At 40.0% G+C, this 25,723-nt stretch overlaps 2 protein-coding genes across 6 annotated transcripts in view; one reads left to right on the top strand and one right to left on the bottom strand.

Annotated features, from left to right (window-relative positions):
• cers1 (ceramide synthase 1) overlaps positions 1 to 7,376 on the top strand; it is a 42,743-nt gene extending 35,367 nt beyond the window's left edge. Inside the window, exon 7 of the mRNA XM_049586981.1 lies at positions 2,665 to 7,376. Coding sequence (XP_049442938.1) covers positions 2,665 to 2,707 — 43 coding nt within the window. The 3' untranslated portion in view covers positions 2,708 to 7,376. The remainder of the gene's footprint in view (positions 1 to 2,664) is intronic.
• A 240-nt stretch (positions 7,377 to 7,616) lies between these two features.
• Positions 7,617 to 22,831, bottom strand: ncln (nicalin). 5 transcript variants are annotated; one of them, XM_049586975.1, is made up of 15 exons: positions 22,545 to 22,831; positions 21,094 to 21,284; positions 19,853 to 19,997; positions 19,562 to 19,656; positions 17,701 to 17,781; positions 17,337 to 17,440; positions 16,503 to 16,591; positions 15,376 to 15,515; positions 14,801 to 15,027; positions 14,191 to 14,278; positions 14,053 to 14,091; positions 13,060 to 13,223; positions 12,029 to 12,082; positions 11,660 to 11,738; positions 7,617 to 10,125 (listed from the first exon to the last, which is right to left on the bottom strand). In XM_049586975.1, exons 1-15 carry the CDS (start codon positions 22,717 to 22,719, stop codon positions 10,063 to 10,065), a joined length of 1,734 nt encoding a protein of 577 aa, XP_049442932.1. In that variant the 5' UTR covers positions 22,720 to 22,831; the 3' UTR covers positions 7,617 to 10,062. The 5 variants fall into 5 exon arrangements, with proteins under 5 accessions (XP_049442932.1, XP_049442934.1, XP_049442936.1 ...); XM_049586977.1 differs by having other exon boundaries at positions 13,060 to 13,220; XM_049586979.1 differs by having other exon boundaries at positions 14,849 to 15,027.
• Between the last annotated feature and the right edge of the window lie 2,892 nt (positions 22,832 to 25,723).

Below are 25,723 nucleotides of genomic sequence, written 5' to 3'. Positions count from 1 at the left end.
TTTTGAGACAGGTCATTATGGAGACATGGAACACTGTAAAGAGGAGGCCTGTGTAGGTTTTTGCACCAATTTTAATTCTAATGGCTGATCTAATGTTATGAGACAGAGATCTAAGCTATAACACAATAAATATTTTAGAAATTAACACATTTTAAAGTTTATTTAAATTATTTGAGAAGATACATGTTAACACTCAGCCAGGTGTAATTCAATATCCTAAGAAAACAGATCCACGCCAGCAGCTCTGTGAGACTGTACCACTCTGAAATACTAAATGCTAACATTAGCATGCTAACATGGTTTAGCAGGAATAATATTTGCCATGCTCACCATTTAGTTTGGCATGTTAGCATGCTAATATTTACTAGCTATCACTGAAGAAGTCCTGATGAAAATAATGTTAGCTGCTAGTGTGGCTAATTATAAAAAATAATATTTCTCAATATAAATATGGCCTAATATGATCATTCATTTTGCCGGCATAGGCTCTGTGTATTGACATTAAAACTATTGAAATGTATGTAATACAATGAATGCTTGTTTACAAACAGAGACCACATTGACGCAATTTTGTTTCTCGTCAGCCACATTCTGTGTGATATAAAAGCTCCTATCAGTGCCACCGCCCTGTGTTTAATACTCTTAATCATGTGTTAATGCTATTACCACTGCTTACATACAATCACTCGTTTGTGTTGGTAAATGGTACACATAGCACTTTTCTTTTTCATTTAATGATTATTTAAAATGGCGGATTTTTATCATTTTTGTAGTCAGTTGTTGTCTCCAGTGGACAGACAAGTCAATGTCCTCTGTTTCTACTTCCAGACAAACCATTGTGTTACGTAATGGTGGTCTCTTCTAATGCAAAAACACTCACTCAGCACTTTAAACACATCGAGCTTTAAGCAAGAAAAAATGCAAACTTGACTGAAACTGAAGTCTATCTGTTTGAACCTTTATCTGAAGTTATGGATCCATCTGCTGACTGACATGTGTACCTCTATCATCTGCTGCTGATTATTGTGTTACCCTTTGACCGCTGACACTCTGAAGACCCTGAAACTGACGACATCCCTTTCACATTTCTCTTAGTTAGGAATAATTACATAAAAAAATAAGACTGTCTAAGCTGTTTTGTCGTGGTACAATCTAGAGATTTAACTCACATTCTCCTCTCTAAATGGAGAAATATAGCTAAGTACATTTACTCAAGTACTGTACTTAAGCACAGATTTGGCGTTCTTGTACTTTACTTGAGTCTTTTCTTTTCATCCCACTTTCTATTTGTACCTCGCTACATTTCAGAGGGAGATATTCTACTTTTTTATTTCACTGTAATTCATCGACATGCAGCTTTAGCTACTAGCTACTTTTTTAGGTTAACATGCCCAACAAGCAGAGCTAAAACATTTACTCCATAATCAATGAATCGATTAACAGAGGATTTATTGGCAACTATTTGAAGATTGTTGTTTAAAACATCATGAAACTATATTTCAAGCATTTCATCTTCACAAATATGAAGAGTTACTGCTTTTCCCTCCAGTTATTGTAACAATTTTAATTAAATTTTAATAACTTTACAATATGGGCTGCTAACTGCACAAAACATAGGTGTCATTGTGATGACTTATTATTTTCACAATTCTTACAAACCAAAAAAATCTATATACTAATAGAAAAGATAATCAACAGATTAATCCATAATGAAAATAATAAATTAGTTGCAGTCACAAATTAGTTAACATGAGCTCCACCTTGAACAACTACAACAGTAAAATCTTGCTTCTACATTGATGCATTTGATAATTGTTTTAGTCATTTAATAAATCATGTAAAAATATTCCATGCATTTAACCTTCAAAAATGTGAAGATTTGCTGCTTTTCCTTCCAGGTAGTGTAATAATTTTAATTATGTTTATATAACTTTCCAATGTGGACTGTTAATTGTGCAAAACAAACATTGTGTAGGTGTCTCATGAGGCTCTGGGTCATTATGGTGAACATTTATCACTATTTTCACAATTTTTGTGAACCAAAAAATCTATAAACTAATAAGATCAGATTAATGCATAATAAAAATAAAAATTAGTCGCAGTCACAAATTAGTTAAGATGAGATTCACCTCAACCAACTACAACAGTAAAATCCTGCTTCTACACTGATGCATGAGAAGCCTTATAATAGTCTTAAGATATGTATATTTTTGGCATTGAGTACTTTTACTTGTAATACTTTAAGTACATTTTCCTGATTATGCTGACATAATTTTACTTATCATTTTCAATGCAGGACTTTAACTTGTAATAGAGTATTTTTACAGTGTGGTATTAGTACTTTTACAGCAGTTAAGGATCTGAATACTTCCTCCGCTGCTCTCTTCTAATGAAGTCCAGGTGTATTTGCGGAGAACAGATCTTCCACTCAGCTTGTGTAACCAGCAGCCCTCACAAGTAAATAGGATCAAAGAGCCTGAGACCATATGGAGATGTGATCATGTGGCACTCCTTATCTGACTGGCCTTGACCACCGCTGATATCCTCTCTGCCTGCTAATGCTTCACACCTGCTGATCACCTCGCCTGACAAGCTTGTTCTCTTCTTCCCATCCTGTCCTTCGCTCTCTCAGTTCCCTGACACTCTCTTGTTTCTGTGTTGCAGGAAGCACGTGCAGAACGGGATCACCAAGGAGAAGCATCTATAACAGGCTCTCCGTCGCCACCACCTGGCACTAGGCAACAAGTACAAGCAAGACAAGACGCCCTCCTTGGACGGCTCACGCTGAAAAAAACGTGGCTGGAGAAGGGAAGAGTGTCACAAGAAGTAAAAAAAAAAAAAAAAAAAAAAGGAAGGAAAATAGTGAGTTAGGCTGCAATGAGTTTTTACTCTTTTTATTTGTTTTAGAACATTTCATTTCATCGCTGTCGTTTTTGTTTTGTTTTTATTAGAGCACTGTGAATGTTATTTCAGGTGACTTTTTGTCTTATCGTTGCTAATTTTACATTTGATAGATTAATAGAAACAAAAATCAGTTTAAGTGAGAGTTGGACTGTGATTGTCACGTACAGTAGTACAGGGTGTCATAATCACCACCGTCAACCTGAACAGCAGACAAGGAACAGGTTCATATAGGCCTGTCGTGGCTCTGTAGACATTTAGACCCACTGTAACCTTTAGCAAAAAGCAATATGCTAATTCCTTAGAGGTGATCAGTGATATAATGAATTCCTCTTGTCCTTTAACCTCCGTCCATCCCCTCTGACTCCAGACGTGAAAAGGCTAAAAATCATGATTCAGACGGGAAACACTGCGTTGTTCTCTCAATATCATTTCCCATGGCTGCAGTGATGCAGCAGAGCCCGCCTGGCGTTGTGTGCTGCCGTTTCACCACATGTATTGATTTCCATATCATTGCACAAGTCAGCAGTGGCAATCGCACAGCTCCAGCGTCCATCATTTTGAAGTGAAAAGCCACATCGGTGTGTGTAGGTATGTGCGTGTGTTCGGTGTTTCAGGATGGATGTAGCCGAATCTTTTAAACTCAAAACCATTCACAACATTTCACCTCTGAGTTTATTTCTCTCTTTGACATTTTATCTCTTGTACTGATGATCAACAGGCATTGGGAATATTTAATTGTTTGGAAAAAGCTTTTTTGTTTTTTTGTTTTCTCGTCTTTCCTACATGTATGTTGCGAAGCATCTGTTGCTGCACTGACATGAAGGCATACAAGCTGGTTGCTGGTTTAATGACAGCAAATAGCTAGAATTGATTGACTGGGTTTCATCCTCATCATTTGATTTGTTTAAACAATATGGATTTGACTTACATTTATAACCAGTTTGTGGGTGGTGGCGGCTATCGGGTTCACATGAAATTGGAACAATAGCCCAGAACTTGTGTAAAGATAAAAATCAGTATGATAAAAAAAACATTATGTATGCACATTATGGTATTCAGGAATGCATGACATCGAATGATTTTGGAAATATGCTATGAAATTGTCTTACAAACAACAAAGAAAAAAATCCTCTAGCTATGTAATCATAATGTCTTTATTAATGTCTAAGAATCATCTGAAAAGTGATCTTTCGTTGAAGCAGCGGTGACCACTCAACACACATCACACTGGCTGACAAACACATACAAACCAGTGTGTGATAAACCCTCATGTGGCGTCTAAATATGGGTATTTTAAGATACACACGATGAATTTTGTCCCAGAAATCCCACATATGGGAAGTGTTTTGATGTCATCTGTAATTTGAACACGTTAAATTAAACCACAGGAAAGGGTTTCCCTGGGTACCCGCTGGTTTACTGTGTGTGTGTTAGTGGACACACAGCTGCCGCACCTGCAGAAAATAAGGGATATTTCTATTCTTCCTACCTTCTCGATCAAATTCAAGCTCTTGTTTTGATGAACAGCATGCTTGTGCTGCTGGAGCGGGCCGCAGATGTTGTGCTGTTTTCTGTTTGTCTTCCACAACCCCCACATGAGCATGTGGGGGAAGGTTAAAACTAACTTTTAATTTTACGTTAAACTATCACTATTATTGCTGTAGTTCAGGTTATCATTGATGATTTTGTTGTTGTTTTTTTGGAATTGCTGCTGTTTTATTTTTTTTCTGAGAGCACTGTTGGTATTCCAGTTTTGTTTGTTTTTTTTGTTTTGTTTTGTTTTTTTCTGCTACGTATGAGTCGGTGATCGTCTGCTCAGATCAGATAATTTCCAGGGAGAGTTGGATTAAGTCTCAGATCTCTTCCCTTTTTTATCTGTATGCTGGCTTACACTCATCTTACTGTAGTCATTATACACCTGTACTGTAAAGTGACATGCTTTATCAGACATGTCACTGTGTGTAATATATCAGACATTCAGAGTCCTGTGGTTGACTGGTTTTACTAGCATGGTGTTCTGGCAGGAAGTGACCTCTCAGGTCTTAACTGCTCAACTGTGAGACTATATGATCCATAGTTTGCTGATATTTTTGTGACACAATGGCAGGTGACAGGAGTGAAGTTTGCAGTAAACCCACAAAGACCTGTGATCTGGATCTGGTCGTCCGGTATGGTACTGTGTGCGAACGGTGCGCCTTCAATCTCTCCCCCACTGCGTCATACTACAAACCGTCCTGTGATGTGACGTATAAACGAGTAACTACTAGGGGTGGGCGATATGACAGAATACACCATGAGGTGATATTAATTTGCTGTACTGTTTACACCGTGATGTTAATGCTGTAAATCAATGAACTGTTAATGGAAATATTGGATTTTTTAATTTATTTTATGTCTTTTCAGGCATTTAATTTGATGCAATAGTTCAAAGTTAATTAAATCATCATGTGTGTTTGTATGATATGAAATAACTTCAGATTCTACCCATGTCGCCCACCCCTGACCTCTACCCTGATGTGATGAACTATCAAAAATTGAAGGAAAAACAAACATTTTTAAAATGTCAATTAATTTGTCTTTCATTGTGGATTTGGCTGATTCTTATTTAAACATCCGGCATGCCGGACATGTGTTGCATGTGTGGCTCAGTTCAGTCAGACAACTCTTAATGCACAGCCCTGATGTTTAATGACCTTGAGATCAGGGAGTGAGGATGAAATGATGAAGCTGTGTTTGTGAAGCATCAAAGGGGTCGTCACTTCCTCTTTGCATACACTTTAATCAGAGGGTTAGGAAGTGGCGATAAAAAGATGAAGCAGTGTTTGCGGTAAGGCAGACCTGTCTGTGCTGCTGCTTCACTGGTCAGTTTGTAAAGGCTCCTTTGGATTTGTGTTGTAGTGATGTGATAGCGTGTCTAGGCTCGAACCTTATCACTGGTTTTCAAACATTATGATCTATACAAAGAAATTTAGGGAGTGATGATAAAAGAAGCAGTTGAGCAAGAACACTGCAGAAGCAGTGTTGTAACAACTACTTGGCGTCTAGTCTCTGACCTCATAGCTCCCTGTATGTATACATTAAGATCAGGGACTGATGATAAAAGGAGCAGTGTTTATAATCTGAGCTAAGACATTTCACAGGCTGCAGTAGATTTGTGTCGCAGTGAGTACAGTACCGTAAAACTTCAATTAGTAGCCCAAGCTATTATTTGCTTAAATCACTTAACTCAACAGGCCTATATTTGGGACAGAAGGAATAAAGGAATATAAATAACTTACAGGGTAATCAAGGAATGGACACGTACTCTGAGGAAGGGACTTGTATTTGTCGTCATATCCCTAAATTTAAATAAATTATGGTCTCTGGTTATCACGGTTTTAGTAAAATGAAATGAACTGAGCTAACGATGTGTAGCATCTCCATATTGACAAAAGTTTAAACATTTCTATTTCTGTGTATGATCTAAACAGCTAAGTGTTACCTTAGCAATTTGGTTTTATACACCAGAAGAGCTTCTGTAAGAATGAACAGCTTAGCGACCAGACCAGGCCTCTAAATGAGACAGGCTTTTATTTGTCAAAATGTGTAGCCACACCAGGCTAGTAAAAGAGACTGGGCGTTTAATTGGGCTTTTAAATGAAGTTTTACAGTATAATATAATAATTGATGTCTAGTCTTTGACCTCATCACTCCCTGTTTCTATACATTACAATCAGTACAAAGAAATTTAAGGAGTGATGATAAAAAAAAAAAAACATTGATAAATTGAGCAAGAAAAATTGGAAAGGCTGCAGTAGATCTGTATTGCAACGATTAGGAGTATGATGTAATAACTGGCATCTATTCTCTGACCTCGTCGCTCCCTGTTTGCATTAAGAGCAGGGAGTGACGATGGAGTGAGCAGTGTTTACAGGCTGAGCAGTGGCAGATGTTTTGTACTGAATATGTGGAGTTGTCTGCCTGAACTGGCTCGCACGCTTCGCCTCCATTACGACACAAAGTCACGATTGTGCCAAAATGTCCACCCAAATTGCGAGGCGAGTGTTTGTGGGAGGTGGCGACGAGCAACGAGGAGAGCTAGTAGAGAATGAAGGGCTGAGAAAGCCCTGCAGGTATTTCTTATAAATTGCACTGTAATTTATTAGTATTATTTTTATTGTTCATTCGTAGATCAAAATTAGAAAAGGGAAGGGAGAATTTGGGGATTTTTATGACTTTCTGGAAAGAATCAGTACCTAAACCTCTTGTTAATTTAACGCTACATGTTTTTCTGGACCATTGATACACTGTAATTGATACAAATTGCCCCCCCCCCCCCCCTTTTTTTTTTTTGTCCAAGTTCAATTTGACCACTTTCTAAATCTAACCACTTGATAAAGACACATACTTGCTCTTTTGTAATGCAATTTTAATACCATTCAGCCAATGTTATCATTTTTTCCCATAAAATAAAAACATGTCAGTAAACAAGAGTCGTGCTCCTCGTGGTTTCTTTTTCATTAATTTATTTTTTTCTGAATCACAACTGATATCATTTTCATTGCAAAGATCAAGTGTTGTGGATGAGGTGAAACAGAGTTCAGACCAGAGGAGAGTTCATTTCAGTGCACAAATGAAACCTTCAATAAATTAAAAAAAAATCATATGTACCACACAGTATTTCCCTCATGTCCGTAGATCATAAAAATCCTGTCATTGTTACCATGGCGACAGGGGGGCGGGTGGGTCACAGGTCATGCAGTAACACATGGAAGATACAAAAAGGCAAATAAACACCATTCACCCACAACAAGGCAGAGAAAAGGTCAAGGAAACACTGTGGTGTTACTTCTACACACACCGGCATCTCATGAAATTAAATTCCAGGTGTGTTTAAGATATCCGTCCCTATTTTATCCAACACCCTCTGTGTTACGGCCCACTTTAAGACTTCCAGTGTACAAACACCGCAGTGCTGGCTTGACCAAAATCTCAACACGGCTTTAAAAATCTCTGATTAAGTGGAATCACATTATTGCTACAGTCAGCAAAAGGTCAAAGACATGTTTCCTACTGATAAAAAAGGAGTAAAGGGGGAGTTTTATCTCGTCATGTGTGGCCGTTGCACTCCAACACACCGAACACGCATGTCCTCTGATTAGACAAACATGTTTGTTGCATGTGACATTATTCAACAGGACTGAACATCCCCAGCAAAACTTTATCAGGAATAAAGCAAACAAAAAAAGACTCTGAGCAGTAAAAATAAGACACATCAAATCACACAGTGACAGCAAACAGAAAAAGGTGGCACAAAAAGTGAGGAGAGAATTTCACAGGGAATCTGCTTTAAATTTTTGTAACATCATATATTAACGGGGAGATTAATACATACTTTAATAATTTAGCAAGGATTTTTTTCATTCAACTGAATATTTCTTTTAATAAATTCACTACCAAGGCGATGGAATCAGGATCATCTAAACACTACTTCACATTTTATTCAGGCAACTCATCTTAACTGTAAATGATATTTGTGGAGTCATTTTCACTGAGCGTTTAAAGGATAAGTTCAGATTTTGTTTTTAGTCTGCCTCAATACAATACTCACTCGCTCATATATTAAATAATATGATGATGCTAATCGATGTTGGATTTAGTGGCATCTATTGGCAGAAATGGAATTACAATATAAGAGTGTGTTTTCTTTCACCAACGTGAAAGAAAAACCCTGAAACTAAGAATCATTGTGTTGTCGTTACCTTAGAACGAGCCCTTCATATCTACATAAGCAGCAGGTCCAAGGAGCTGCCATGTTTTTACAGCAACCCCGACAAACGGACATGGGCAAACCGAACACTAGCTCCCGATAGGGCCAGTCACGTTTTTGCATTACCTGAAGGCAACCATAAGGAGAGCAGAGGGTATTCAGTCAGTTGCAATCTGCAAACTCACCACTAGGTGCCACTGAATCCTACACACTGGTCCTCTAAATTGTTTATCAAGCACAAATGCAAAACATTTGCCGTCTTTTTTCAATGTGATTTGTTGCCTTTTATGATCCATATTGTTGTAAATTTAAATTTCTGGCTTTCTCTTCAGATACTCTGACAGAAAATGCAATTTGAAGACATCATCTTGGACTCTGATGATCTGCATTTTCACCATTTCCTGACATTTTATAGAGTAAGCGCTTGATTCATTAATTAAAAACAAATAATCGACTGATCAGTTGATAATGAAATTAATGTTTAGCTGCAGCCCTGAAGAGATGGAAGACATAGCCAACAGTCCTCTCTGTGCAAAAATGTGTTCTGAAGTTCATCTGAAGCCAAAATGAGGCCAAATGGGTATCCTCTAATGTTAGTCTTTAAGGTATGACACAAAGAAGACTTTAATATGTTCTTCAGCTGAACATTAAAATGTGTTTTTGTACAGAATCAGCACTGTGGATTTAGGGAGGGGGTCTCGATGCCAGTGTGGAGTTAAAAAACAAACAAACAAAAAAAAAACAATTACAGAAACAGGAACTCTTTAAATGTCTGTATAAAGATGTGAGTATTGTATTTAAGCAGATTGAAATAAATGTGAACCTCTCCTTTAACATGTTGGGGAAACACATCTCTCGACAAAGGAAATTCTGGGCTAAACTCTGTGGTCAGTTTCTCCCTGTAGCTGCCTGAGACAACACGACGTCAGTTTGGCAGAACGATCATTCATACAGTATACTGAGAGGACGAGTAATGAGGCGTGATCGGGAGGACAGCAACATCAGGAACTCCCAATCTCATCGAGATCTCACAGGCGTCGATGTAATGCTTTACATCCCTCACAGGAGTCGAATAACGGAATATTTCCAACACAAGGGATCATTTTAAATGACTGAAAAGACATCTGTGTTCATGAAGACAGGGAGAGTGAGAAATGATTCCTGATTATTCTGGTCCGAGAGACCAAATGGATTAAGTTGGCAGCAGGACAGGATCTGACATCATAGTTTGTGGAGCGGGATGAAAGAAATGAAAGTGATTCTGCTGGTTTAGAAACCATCATGAGAACAGCAGCTTGGCCCAGCTTCTGCGTTCTTACTGGTTAGAGTTTATTGATCTGAATCTGAGGAGAAGGGTGGGATCTGGAGAAAACAAAACAAAAGAAACAAAAAAAATGGTGTCGTGCGCCTTAATGGGCCTTCGCCTTGGGTTGGGTGATTCTACGGACAACACTGTACAGGACTCCAAAGTTCTGTAAAAAAAAAACAAAGGAACACAAGATGGGTTGATTTCATGCATCGAGAAAGAAGACAAACAAAACATCTCGACACTGAAAGCCTTTTCAGACGTGGAATACTAACAATGTCGGTATCATCTACCTAAAAGTAAATATTTCTGGGCTTTGTCAGCGAGGAAAATATCACTTCAGCTCTGAGCAAACACGACAGCCACAATGCCTGCTTGACATTTGTCATCTGGTGAGCAAGAACAAGCATCGAGTAGGAAAGTGTCAATATGAAGAAAGGAGAGGTTTTTAGTTCCCTCACAGGCTGCATCAGTGATTGATTTTGAAACTCAGTGTCTCTGAGGCCTTTATTAATCACCACTGTGAGCTCAGCTTGGCTCCTCTTCTTTCTGCTGAAACCCCTTATGAATGTCCTCTATTGAGTTCAACACCTAATTTAATTCCCATCCATCCACATGCTCTATGTTTTGCAGGATATCATTTCATCCAGGTCCACTGCATGACAGAAAGCTGTAAACTTAGAAGGGAGATGCTAATGTGATGATCAGTGGTTTTCAATTGAAAGACATCAGGAGAAACTCCTCAACAGTCTCAAATTGGCTGCCTCTTGGTGTTCTGTGGTTGATTTAATAGATTTCCTTTCTGCATTAGAGATGATAAATGCATCACAGTGCTCTAAACAAGGCAGCGGATATCTCTCTGTGCTGCTGCAGCCTTTACATTAATGTGACGGCACAGAATTCAGACTAGTGCCATGTTAAAAGTGATACAGAAACATTCATAGACCTCGTAGGATTAGCATCCTGCCTTTTTCTGTAAAAACGACAAATTTAAAGATACAATAACTGACAAACATGTTAAATTTAAGACTTTTTAAGACATTTTCATACCACTTTAAATTAAGTATTATAAAATATAAGACCAAACTTGCAATGGAAATACACACAAGTGATAATATCCTCTTTCCAAGTACACACATTCATGTCAGTTCAAAATGAACAATTAAAATGACCCTGACGACACTCTGTGCTTGTGGCTCTGCATGTGTGATTCCGTGTTACCACGTCTGAATCACCTTCAACATACTTGGCTTCAATCACCACGAGTAATCATGGTGATTCTTTTAAGCTATTTGTCCTTTTACTTGCATTTTTCCATAGCTTGCAAGGTCCTGGTTTAACGCTGCATACTCATTATGTGTTTTAAGAACGCTGAGGGGGGAAAAATAGGGACACTAAGCACATACAGGTGTTGTGTTAAAGTCTGGTACCTCGTTGAAAAGTGTTTCCCTCCTGTTAAAATTATGTGTCCTATAGCACCAACATGAACAATTACAGTATATCGATGGTGTGACTGAAAAAATATTTAAGACCCCTTCAATATGAATTTAAGACAATCGAAATATTTCTATATCTAACCCCCCACTGACACTGATTTTGTAAAATACATGTTATAGCTCCTTCAAATATGTAAAAATGAGAATACATTTATGTAATGTGGTGCATGTCCTAAAGGAGCTACTGCATGAACAGTGACTTACCTGGATAGCGAGATACATCATCCCTAAGTAGGCTGCAATGCAGACAGCCAGCAGCAAGTCAAAAATAGCAGGCTTCACTCTGAGAGGAAGAAGAGTGAGTAAGATACAGAGATTATTAAAAGAGAAACAGTAAGAATTTATCTTTGACATAATGATGTGATGGCTGGTTTTAAAGTTTGGATTTGGTCCATAGTAGTAAAAGATAAAAGTGTGAAACACAGGGAACTGAGGACTGATTGTAAAGTCATGAGGCTATTTCATCTGCTTTCAGACAGCTGTAAACTGGAGAGCTTTTACAAAGCTACAGTAAATCAGAATGAACTGCACTGAAGCATCTCAGAGGAGGAAGAGGAGCTCATTAAGGCGTACCTGTAAGCATTCATAGTCTGTTTCAGCTGGTCGTAGAATACAAACTCTGGATCCCTGAGGATGAAAAGATTAAAAGCTGTCACTATGACATCAAGACAACAGAACACCCAAATTGTACAACACACATTAGATCTGTCCTTGTTGGAAATATACAACCAGTCTGACAACCATTTAGCCTCTGGGGGCAACAGCCAGTATTTAGAGGGTTCCGGTGTAGCCAGTAGATATAAGGATATATTGGATTAGCAACTTGTGAGGCTATGCACATCGAGTCATGACACACTATTAACAGATATCTGCTGATAAAAAGCTAAATCGTCACCAGACAAGAGCCTGTGGGTTCCAAGACTGCATTCTGGCCACTGCATTACACCGCTTTTCTCCCTCTTGCACATATTTTGCTCTGCCACGAGTCAACCATTTTGAACTTTTGGTGGTTTTCACCTGGCTTGGCTGCTCAATAAATGGACATCAGGGAAACAGAAAAAAGACAAGATGGGGGAGCTGATAATGTCTGTGTCCGACTACCCGGAGTTATGGCGCTAAAAACTAAAGAGGACAACCAGAACAAAAGCCGGACCTGTCATAACATTCCCACCAAACTTCAGATGACTGGAAAATTGTCCGAATATGTAGAAATCTTTGGTAATTTCTACAATTTCAGTTCAGGCACCTGCCTGTCATCGCAGCCGTGGACTATAGCGGTCACTTTTAAAAACACTTTGCTTTTTAGGGAGTCGCTCTTAGAGGTAGGCAGTTGTCAGGGCGGTTACTACACCACACTGTGAAAACAGCTTTGCAGTATTGGCGGTTCAATCTCATGGAACAAGGAACAAACAGCAACAAGCACATTAAAGTTTCATACAGTGCTGTCTGATTTAATAAACGGGAACAGAAGCTCTGCATTTAAATGGGCAGCTGATAGTCTTGTGGAATATGAATATTTTCACCATCTAAACTTTTTAACGACATGCTTAGTCCAATAGTAACGACTGTGCATCTTTTCTGTGCGCCTCCACCCTTATCTTTACCTTTTGTCAGCTTTGACGTAGTGTCTCTTGACGTCCTTGAGGTAGTGTCCCAGGTGATACTCCAGAGTGGACACCACGCTGCTGTCTTTGTCCACCAGCTGAGCGGCTCGGGGCTGCGCTGTGAGCCAATCCACCACCGCTGATAGCTGCTCGTCCTGCACCTGCTGACATGGCAACTGTGTTACAACAGAGGCGCAGGTAATCCTGATTAAAAAGATAACAATCTAGCCAACCCTGGACCACTCTTTAGATATAAAGATTAGATGAGGTCACTTCCTTTTTCCTCTCACTCCACTCCACAGAACTGAACATGATTAACAGATTATTTTCTTAAATCCTCTGAAGTCAGCGGTGAGTTATGTCCGTTATATTAGTTATTATTGGTATTGTTTTAAGGCTATGGATTTTAGCCCTGTATGTATTTCGATTTAATCTTTTTGTGTGTGAATAATTGATTATATTATTTGTTATTGCTGTGTAGCCTCAACTAAATGTCTTCAACTTGAACTATAATTTTGATATTTCTAAATGACACTCATGAGAATTTGTAATGTGCAACAAACAACAACTTTTATTATTACTGTTAATTATTTATTGTGACCTTTAATAGGTCAGGTTTTTGTGTTGTCCTGTCAGGTGTTGCGCAGACCACATGGATACATTCAAAACAGCATGAAACACACACAAAATTACCACGAGAGTGTGTGATGGACAGGGCAGGATATAGTAAAACCTCTTATTAAGAATAATAATTACAAATAGCAATACCGTTTGTTTGGTTTTTTTGAGTAATATGTAAGATTTACTTTCAGATTTGATGGAAAAAGTTACTTAAAATTGCAATTTTGCAATATAAAACTTAACACAAATTCTGTCCTGATAAAGACACACACACACACACACACACACACACACACACAAAGAGACAATTGTTGCTGCTACTGTTTCTTTACAGATCTGTTACCACTGTGCCCTGGCAGCTCGGTGACTTACCATCTGTTCGGTGAAGATCTGCAGGTCCCCAGGAGCCCCCTGTGCAGCAGAGTACACAAACAACAAAGTTGTCACATTGCAGGCAGAAAGCAGATGCAGTATCTGGAGTCAAAACATTTTCTCCATCTGTGTGTTTACCTTTTCGGTGAGGTTGTAGATGACCCTGGCCAGCGCCTCTGCTACCAGCTTGGTGTTCCTGCTGAGTTTCTTTACATCTACATGAGGCCTGTAAGACACAGACACAAGTGTGCAGACAGTTAGAGACGGGGAAAAGCTCCAAAGCACGAGGAGAGAAACCCTCTGCAGCAAGGAAGAGAGGAGGAACCACTTATAGAGCATCCATTTCCACACAGGTGGGCTGACAAGAGGAAAGTCTGAGACAAGAGGACTGAGCAAATGCCAAATCTACTAATAGGTCAAGTGTGAAATTGTAACACAGAACAGATAAATGGTTTATGAACAAAGAGTCAGATAGATGGATGGCTGTGGGAGCAGTGGATTAAGAAATGAAAAAAAGAGGAAGTGAAAGGACAAAAGGCGTTACTGCCACACTCCGATAGTCATGAGTGATGTAAAATAGGCACTGGCGGCGCTCTCACAACACCCAGTCTATCCATGGAGGGTGAAAGTGGACTTGACAGAGGATGTGTGTCTACACAAACACCTATGGCATGAATAGAAATTACTGGCAGCTAGAATGGAGGCTCTTTTCTTTCGCTGATTGAGAGACTTGCAGTAATGAACCCACCCAGCAGGGGGCTCTCCCGCTCCGTGGCGAGAGGAGGGGGACACTGACCGCACGTCCATGATGCTGGAGCGCTGAGCCAGGCGGTGGGAGGGCAGGTGGGACAATGTAAAGGCCGGCAGCCGGCGGATCCCAAAGCGCTCATGCTCCCAGGCCAGCATGTCGTCTGCCAGGTTGATTTTCTTGTGGACCATGGAGAACTTGACCTCTGGGTACTGGCTCGCAACCACCTGAGAGGACATGAGAGGGAGAAAATTATAGCTTATAATATAATGTATGATCTAACTAATTTTTAGCACTCTGTAAGTTGATTTAGGGTGAAGCAGCACATGTGCTCTGGTTCACAACTTACATGATGTGGCTTAAAAAAGAAGTATAACTGCTATTGTGTTAAAAACATTTGCATTTCTATAATAAGTTTTAGATTATTAATCAGATCTATACATCTGCTACTAAATAAGAGTGCATTTTAACATGTTTTGTCTAAGGTTGTAGTGAGAGATTTAGCGTATTTAAGTGACACAGTGACAAGTAAATGAAAAATCAAGCCGAGAGGCATCAAGCCTTGAGGTTCTTACCGTCTCCAGCTCCTTTAGCAGAGAATACTGAGGAGTTCCCTCTTTAGGAGGTTTGGACACATGGAGGTGCATAGAGTCTCCGTTCCCCAGCGTGTCCAGACACAACACAAAGGCTACGTTGTCCTGTAGCAGACTGGAGTCTGTAAAAGAAAGGGAGCGACAGGTTTGAACAACAAGCAGGTGTTTTATATGCTACAAGATGAATCAAGCAAAATAAGCAGTCAACGCCATGGCTGAGCACTTCCGCCTTGGACCTGCAGTGTACCAATGACAGCCAGGGTTTCATACGTCACAATCCTATGGAGCCAATCACATCAAGTTGCGGGTCAGGGCTTTCTGTATCATTAGCATAACGCTACAGTGAAATGAAGGGTATCAGAGGAGAAGTCAGGCCATCGTATCAGTATTTTGCAAGTTAAGTTTAACGTTCCCTTTTACTTCAAGTCGTCAGATCTGGTAATCGGGAAGCGAGTTTGCCTCTCCTAAGGTAGTGTAAGCATGACTTGCCGTACCCTCCCTCTGATTAGCTAGTAATTGTTGCCTTTGTCAGTAAGATTGGTTTGGTTTTGGCAAGAGGAGTGAGACTGGTTAGGGAAAGGGTAAGAATGTCATGGTAAGCCAATCCGAGGCAGAGTGGGCAGGTGGTGCCTTCGCTATCCTAGGAAATGCAAATTTGCAACTGGGAACAGGGTTTATCTAACACTAGCAACATATCATTAGCTGTTTGATAACCTAGTCTTGCTGAAGGTTCATATGATCAATTTCTGTTACATTTCTAAAGTTGAAGAGAGTGATGAGCAGAGTCACACGGTTCAGATTCAGGCTGCTGCCGAACAGTTGAGGGATAATTTGCTTATTTATAGATCTCCGCATACTAAATGTGACAAAACTGTAGAGTTACATCGGAGCCATTTCAAGGCATAAACAAAGGGCCATAAGCAAAGGGCCGTGGGTTGGAGTTAAATCCATGGCCACTGTGGCACAGACACAGCCTTTGTACAGCGGGCGCCATGTGGATAAATTTCTGCTTCTACTGATTCATAGCCCCAAAGCTGTATATCGCACCAAATCCAGCTGCATGAACTCTTATAGTCCCTTCTTTAAGTATAGTACGAACTGAACAGTACCTGTATGGTCCAGATTGTCCTCCAGCCAACGTTTGGTGCCCTGGTAATTAAATTTTCCTCCACCAGATACGAAGAACAGCAGGTTGTACCTGAACACACAGCATGATTCACAAATTAGTCAGGGAACATGGGAACATGATGAGTCAGGGAACATGATGTTGTAGGCAAAAGCGCACTGAGATAACTTTGTATGAAATGTGCTATGTAAATAAAATTTGATTTGATTTGATGATGGAGGAGGATGTGTGATGAGAGACTAGAGTTGACATGAGGGAGTATCAGAGTCTGTGAGACATAAACCACAAGGTACGTCTTAAATGACGGACAAATCATGTGAGTAGTGCTGACTTTGAACCTAAACAGAGCGTGTTACAGTAAAGTCGATTACTCCTTTACTGCACTCTTTGTAAGAGGAAGGTCCTTACACTCAGCTATTGTTAAGTACATTTAGACATAGGAATGAACCTGTATGATGTTATTGACTGCTTTAAGTGTTTAACACGGTCCAATGTGATTCTTATTGCCTGCGGAGCGCACAGATAATGTTCAATATCGTTCTCAAAAAGCATTTAGGGCAGGGTACTAACCACAACAACTGTGTGAGACATAACAAATAGACTTTACCTCATGTTGAGATGAACCACCTAGGCAAGCAATCGATGCTACTTCTACCACTTTATCGTGTATACAGTGCATGAAGTGTGCAGCATAGCGCTTCACTGAACGTGTAAAATAATCAGACATTGTGCTTTTGGTGGTTATGAATTGTTTAACTGCTGTTTGAGGCTAATGAGACACAAAATGATCTAAATGTGAGTCACCATCATTACTCACCCAGCGTGTGTCCTCTTGTAGGTGTAAAGTTTTGAGAAAAGACGAGCCAGCTCTAGTAACATAGACACCCCGCTGCCGTTTGAGTCTGCTCCGTACGACAGCCACTGGACACAACAACACACAAACACACACAGTCAGATTATTTTCCTGGCCTACTCTCTTTTTAGTGACAGTTGTGTTGCATGATTGTGTTCTCTCCTGAGCTACTATTGTATCAAGTTATAAAGAGACACAGTGTCTGACTAATCAACTTAGAGACTAAATGTAACCAAATCCTACAGGTATCTGCAGACAAACCATTCCTTCAGCTGCTGAATTAAAGAGTCTGGGCTTAATTGTAAGACAAAGTAAGCAGTGAACATACTGGGGCAACACCAAAGGAGTCGTAGTGAGCGACCACGACAATAGTGGGCAGGTCCTCTCCTCCAACTCCCGCCAGACGGCCCTGGGAAATAAAAACAGAGCCATTTGGTAAGTGAAACAAAACAAAAGCGAACGAATGAAGATTCAGCTGAACCAACAGCACTGTGCGCATTAAACTGTCAGGCTGGCAGCATGACAGTGCAGAGTTGCAGTGGGTTAGTCACAGTCGACCTCCTGTCCGCAGACCTCTGAGCCTCCTAATCCCCTGCAGTGTGTCTAAACCACTTCCTTCTGGTTTTAACACAAAGCTCAGATTAGAAAGTCCTGAACTAACACTTCAGCCCTGCTCTGTTTTGGACCTGTTCTGACTCAAACTGTTTGATCCAAAAAGTATCTTCAAACAATGATCAAAGCCACCCAAATCCCCTCATGAACTCTTAAGAGAAGGGTTAGAAATACTGTGACAATCAGTTCTTGTAACGTCTGAGTGAAAACAGCTGAAGAAAGACATTCACATGCTCTCACACTGAGCATTAATAATCGGCTTGTTAAGGGTGAAGGACTCTTTTAACCTTGAAGGCAAAATAGAGAAAAAGATCAGCACCAAGCAAGTTTAAGTCCCATCAGGCTAGATCATGTGCGTAAATATAAATAAGCACTACAAAATATAGTCTCAAATCAACTAAAAAATATTGTGCACTTCTTTTTAAATCCATCTTGATTTAAAATGTGCAGGCTTTCCATCCACACAACCATCATTGTTCTGGGATTTATGGCCACCCACATGTGTAGAAAACACTCACTGGGCACTAAGTCAGCAGGCAGAGCACAATATACTACCCTGGTCTAATAACACAAGGTTGACCCACAGCTTCAGGTGGCGGAGGCCTCTCTTATTCCACCTCACAAGTGGATCCCCATAATTTGGAGACAGGGCTCATTTGTGAAACACCTGTCTTAGGCAAGCTACTAAAAATTCTTCATAAATAACGTTTTGCGTAAACAGTACATTACCTGGGGTAAGAGGCCACAAAACAAGCCAAAAAGTCTAATTATCAAAGCCCAAATTGACATGATTTGGGAACAGGTAGGGACTTTGCCCCACTGTGCGCCTTAATGCATTACCATTAAATCCGAGTCACAGAGCCTTTAGAGGTTAAAAATCTTTATCATGCAATAGACAGAAGATTTCTTAAGCCACAGTCTTTCAGGATTCACTGATTTCATCTACTAAAACTCTGCCTTTTATATAACAAAATACAGAAATGTAACTTAGTACTGAAGCCTTACCAAACTGAGAACAAAGTGTGCCTTTAAAATATTCTGCAAATGACTCTCACCTCTCAAACATTTAAATCGTGCACACATTCAAATCAGTTTTTCGTTTATCTGAGCTTCAGGCCTGTTGACTGTGGGAGGAAACTGGATCAAGCAGCCACAGAGAAAACTACGCCAACTAAAACTCGCACAGAGAGGACCAAGACACAGAGGTAAATCCAGGGCATTCTTGCTGTGAGTCAACAGTCCTAACCACAGAGCCATCGCTCTGCCTGATGTTACTGTAACACTATCCTGCGGCCCTCTGTCTGGTGCCTCTGAGGTTTATTTCTGCATACAGAAAACTTCTAGTACTTTCTGTTTCCATTTCAATTCGGCTCTTCCAAAATGCATTGTGCCGTTATATTTTTATATTTACCCCGAGTTTAAAATACTGAAAATCTGACTGCTTGGAAAGCCCTCTAATCTTACGAGTGACTAGATGTTGTTACATGATTCAAATGACAAACAATTTATAACTGTCTGTGTGTTGCAATGAGCCGATTCAGGTACAGCTGCCTTCAGATAATGGTTACATTTCTCACCTCTAGACTGGTGATGGCCCAGTCACTGATGGCTTTACTCTGAGCTCCACTGGTGACCATCTGGAAGCCGTTGGCTGTGGCTGTGTGCAGCAGCACTACAAAAATCAACAGAAAACATAACATTAGAATTGACTGACTTGCAGAGTGCCCATCCATATCACCATCTTTCTTATCTGTTAAAGATAGGATGACTTTCTCATCATATATGTGCATAAAATTCTGTGTATATTGCAGACAGGTGGAGAAATTGGGCCCAAAAACAGGTCCAGTTTAGATGAAATGACTCTCTACCTTCAGCTGCTGATAAGGAGCCCTGTGAGGAGGAGGAGGTCAGGGTTTGGGTGTAGATGGACAGCAGCTCATCGTCCTCCATGGCAAAGTAGACAGGAACGATGGTCTCTGTGGCCAACATCTCTGGCTCCAGCTCCATGAACTGCTACACGGGATAAACAGAGGGAACAACTGAAACACATAGCTCCGTCTGTTGGCGTGAAATTCTGATGGATTGGACCTGAAAGGGGGGGGGGATCTGATTAGCTCCTTCAACCCTGCAAATGCAGTGTTGCTCACATTTGGAGAGGAATGTAATTAATGGGAGAGAGCTACAGTGGCGAACAGGAGAGAAACCAATGATTACAAATGAGCTTTTTGTCTCTACGATAATTCACCAAAAATGGAATTTAGTTGCATAACCAAATGAGTAACTCATCAAATGCCTACAACTTCTGCTCTCCAGAGAGACTAATCTAATGATCCCACTCATGGAATTAGTCACAGTGTGCTTTAACATCACAACCAATATCTGTGAAGGGTTAGAAACGCTGCAAATTCAAGGTTTTATCAAAGTTTTAACCCCCCCCCCTTTTTTTTTTTGCTTTGAAGTCATACCGAGCTTGGAAATGTTGAGTGGAAAATCTTCAAAAACTGTAATCAGCAGGATGGTTGTGTTAAATCAATTATACATTGGGACACTACATGCTTTTTAGTTCTTTCCACTGTTGTGATGCCCTTGAGCAAGGCACTAGCCAAAACAGATTCAGCCCAAAACAGATAAGATTGACTGTGTGATTAGGGAGCAGGGCACTGCTTGCTATCTTCAGTTAAGCTTAAGGGATGCAACTCATGACTTGTACCAGGCACAACAAAAATGTGTACTGTGACGGCCCGTTTTTTGTCATGGCTTGTGAGCAGGGTCATGACAATATGGCTCTAATTGCTCTCCTTCTTGTGCTGTGTATCTGTAGATCACATTCACTTCAATGCTACAGCACTTGCCTCCTTTGTACTTTTTTCTTTTTTGCTATTCACTTGTCAAAGGTTGCCATCGCTACTAAATGCATCACTTAAAGATCTCTTTTGAAGGTAGAGTAGTGCTAAATATTTAATTCACAAAGCAAAGCAAAGCTCTGCACTGTGACATCACAGCATTTTACTTGAACACACAATCACAGTAAAAAAACAGGAGAAGTCAAGGGGTACAGAACAGAACACAGCACAGTACTTTGATTTGTGTCACTGAAGTGTGTTATTACCTGTACTATGTCCTGGGGCATAGCAGACATGTTCTTGGGCAGGATGATGACCACAGCTCCTGCTGACTGGCGCAGGGCTTTCTGGTACTCTTCGTAAGAAAAGTCTACGAGTCGCATGATGACACAGCGACGACTTAGTACCTCTGCCTCCACAGTACGAGCCTCCGTATTCAGGATGGCATTCCTGGTACCTGAGGGTAGAAGACAGTGACACACTTATCATCAATCATGATACGTTAATCCTGTCTTTATGTCAACAGGCAAGCACAGGAATGACTTCTCCTGCTGCCTTAAGACATGTGGTGATCGAGTGTTTGCAGCAGTAGCTGCTAAATGTTGGAATGCTCTGCCTGCGCCCTTACAATCTGCTGACTCTGGGGTTTCTTTTAAAAGCCAGCTAAAGACGCACCTGTTAAGACAGATGTTTGAGTAACTTGAATGCACCAGATCTGTATTTGATCCATTTTATGTATCGTTATTGTGTATTGTGAAATCTTCTTGTAGTGTGTGTGTGCGTGCCCAAATCATTGTGCACTTGAACTATGTGGCTCACTTAGTCACTTTGTCTTTCTTGTTGTATATTAACTCTGTGATCCATGTCTGAGAAAAGCACTACACAAATAAATTTGACTTACTTATGTACTTAGTATTAGAGCACAGGAGCTGTTGAATAGAGACTGAAACAAATGCCAGTGTATTGACAAACTGATGCTGAGGCTGAAACAGAGTGAATTACACCTTACTTGACACAGACCATAACAAAAAGGCTGAGTTTTGTTGATCTCTTTGTCAAGTCTAGTAGCTTGTACTAGTCTTCATCTTGGACGTGTCACAGAAAATGTGTTTATGTGTCAAAATGCAACCACTTCCCCTTGATTCACTTTCTGAATTGTGAAAGAGATGAGTAGTACTCTACAATTTCTCCTTGTCAACATGTTTCATAACCTGTGCTAGAAATCTTAGTTCACTTTAGTCTTACTCACAAAGATATACACTGTTTAGAAACAGTCCACTAATCATTGTACACACTGTTCTGTGGAGAGGTGAACACACTCTGCCAGCGTTTTGACTGTCCTGTTTGATTTAGTGTGACAGGTCTTTCCGCACTGCTATTTCTCTAATGGTATATTAATATTGGTAAGCATGAAAGCGATATAATTAACCGAGGAATACGCTTTTAAGAGTGACGCCCACATACAATTTTACGGAATAATAATCCTGTTTTGCGTCTAGGAAATGAGCTAGCTTGGTATTGCCTTCTAGCAAAGCTAAGCTACATTAGCAGCTAGCTAGCTAGCGCCCCCCTACATGCTGTCATTGAAACGTTACTTCAGGCAACTGAACGTTAGCTGGAGGCGACAACGAGGCTAACTTGGGTTAGCTGTTGGGGACCAGCGTAGTAATGCTTACACTTATTCCAGCGTGATAAAATAGAGAAACAGCTGACTTACCGTAGGGCTGTCCCTGCAGGTCGTACTGCTGCATACGGTACACCGTGAACTCATGTGCCGCCTCGGCCGGGAGCGGTGACACCAGGATCAACACCGCGGGGATAAACACAATGAAGGTGAGGGGAAACGAGGATTTAAACATGTTATCGAACACTTCACTAGCCTCCTCGAACATCGTGGCGATTGTATTGAGCGCACAGCTAAGGATAAAATGGTATTTTTCAGCTGTCACCGCTCTCAGCAACTGACAGCCGGGGACCCAGATTAGCCAGGCAGCTAACCAAGCGGAGCTACAACTGATAGGTAATTCTGATCAGGCAAATACTCGGACGACCAAATACTCTAAAGAGAGACCACAACAAATACAACATTAGTGCCAGATTGTGAAAATATTTCAATACAATTAAATGTTTATTGAATAGTACGCGTTTGTTTATAATATTTGTCTGATAATTACTCATTTCAAACTGAGTTGAATCTACGGCCCTTCAGGCATCTTGTAGGGCAGCTATATTTAAAGGGACCGTGTATTATTATTGACACTAGATGGCGCTGTACACCATAGAAACTAGCCACGGTGGAGGCCATGTAATATCCTTGACTGGGATTTACAATGTTGATCAGACCTTAGTGAAAAGATTTAGCTGCATTTATAATTGTAATTCCGATCATGTCAATCTGACTGCACCAAATGTGCACCAAATAAAATATCAAATAAGTTTGGTATCATTTTTACACAATACTTAAGGGTAATGTCAGTATTTTTCAACCTTGACCCCAGTTTACCATGTTTTTGTGTCTAAGTGACTTAAGGGAACGACATTTTTTGAAACTGTCCCAGCATTAAAGAGATCACAGCAGTTGGCAGCAGTCAAACAAGCTTTAGTGTCACCATTTGGGGCATTTATGCATGGTCATATATGTCCCCTAAAACTGCTTGTTTTTGCCGCTGGCAGGCTCAGATTGTTAGTCTGTCTGACAACATTATGGAAAGGTTCCCCCAGAGATAGACCTTTTCGTTAAAGAGTATGATCCATTTAACCACACACCAGTCTCCATTTAAAAAAAAACACAAGTGTATCAACATAAAACACATTTCATTCTAAGTTGAAACAAACAAAATAAAACTCATGAAAGCCATCTTAGTTTGTCTTTCCACTGTTCCAACTCTGGTCTGTTTTTATAAAAAAAAAAAAAAAAAAAAAGCCTTAAGCCCTGTTAGATGTGAAAATATACTGGCTCAATACACCCTAAAATGACTGTTTACTTAAATGGAGGCTGCTGGGTTTGGCAATGACGATTTCGGGGCTGTTTCTGGTTAAAAATGTGGATCTTAACCTTTGACAAAAAAGGCTATCTCTGTAGGAATGCTTTCAATAAATTGTCAGACACTTATAACTACAGTCTGAGCCTGTCAGTGGCAAAAACAAGCACTTTTAGTGGACCTAAATTGCTGTGAGTGGTTACATTGCAGTTTGTTTAGTGGCTGCCGGCTGCAGCACTCTCACTCAGTACTGGACCACCTTCAAAAACTGGTGGTCTTTTTAGTCACTTAGACACAAAAACATGGGCAGATAGGTTCCAGGTTGGAAATTAACAAAGTAAGCACTCCTTTTGGTGACACTGTGACCCTACAAATACTGTGTACTCATGAGCCCTGCATGCAATGTTTTGTCTGTTTTGGTGAGAGAAATTACTAAACAGTAGACTTACACTTAGCTCTCTGATCATAAATAAGATCTTTGTCTCATAATGTTAATGTTGTGAAACATGCACATTGAAGAAAAAAGGCCAAAAGAAACAATGTCTGTACCTAACCATAACCACAACTCATATCATATCTTGCAGGAGTGTGGCAACTTTCTTGAACGGGAGCCAGATTAGATATTGTGGCAATATCTGAGGATCTTGCATCACATGAGTTATTAAAAAAATGTCACACAAATGAGACAAATGCAGCTGTTTAATCTCTCAATGAAGAACTATTCAACTTTCCACTAGTCTTGAAAGCAGCACCCTTGCTGTTCACTTTATGTTTCTTTGCTGTGGCCACGTCTGCTACCATAATTTGCCATCTGTTTATGAAAACACATTAGTTTCATCTGCACAGTTTCTACTTGGTGCATGTCTACAAACTATATGATAATCCAGCCAGTTTGAGGTGAACGGAAACATGCAAAGTGGTCTTGCTTGATTTAGCAGCATTGTGTGGTGGGCTGCATATAGTATCTTTTGAATAATTGGTCCACAGGCCACCATTGGCCCCGAGGCCAGATTTTGAACATGTCTGATATATGGCATCAGTGACCAATGCCTTTAAACTGCACTAAAGAAAATGGTTCTGCTGTCGTGTTCTGTATCCTGTTGTTGTCCCTTTCAACAACACTAGGACACACAATATATTTTTCCAAAAAATGTTTATGATGTTTTTAGCAGGGAACATGTACAAACAAAAACATTCATATCAGATAAAAGACCAGATGAGGCACTTTAGATACACTTCTATCTCTGTGTCTGTGTTAATTTGTCTGCCATCTTCTGGTATGAAATCAATTATGTGTAAAGAAAGACACAAGCAAAAACATCTTCATGTTTTTACATAGTATATAAAACCTCCATTCCTTCTCTTCCTGTAATAGTGAAATATTTTTGTGACTCATCTTGGTATATAAATAAACTCATCCAATTAAATTAAATAATTCCACTGTGACTTTAAGGGAAACGTAACAGGGTTATATAAAAGAAACAGAAAATTTGGGGTCACCAAAATCAATTTGTTTCCACCAGACCTTTCGACTAAAGTTTTATATCATAAAAAAAACAGTAATAAAAATTAAAAGCCTCAGTCCAGTTGGGAGGAGCTGAAAATCATATTCTCTATCTCTCCTCTCCCTGTCTCTCCCTCCTGAGGCTGCTCTGCTAAGTGGCAGATTAATGCTGATATGATGTCCTGCCATCCCACTTAATGGACCTTGGCGTCATTATTTCCTCTTGTATGAGTAATACATGCCCGGGCTGGTGAAGAGAGGGCAAGCAGCAAACAAAGCACAAAACCAATTTGGCGTGGACGTTGAAACTCATTGTAATGATTTCACATTACTGAGAAATTATCATTTGGAGATCCGCTCACATGACACGCCGTCTGGGCGAAGGAAAACACACTGCTCAACATAAAGACA

This window comes from Epinephelus fuscoguttatus, linkage group LG10 (genome assembly GCF_011397635.1).
Source record: "Epinephelus fuscoguttatus linkage group LG10, E.fuscoguttatus.final_Chr_v1".
Lineage (NCBI taxonomy): Eukaryota > Metazoa > Chordata > Actinopteri > Perciformes > Serranidae > Epinephelus > Epinephelus fuscoguttatus.
The sequence above is the reverse complement of the archived record's forward strand: the minus strand, read 5'-3'. Positions and strand labels throughout refer to the sequence as shown.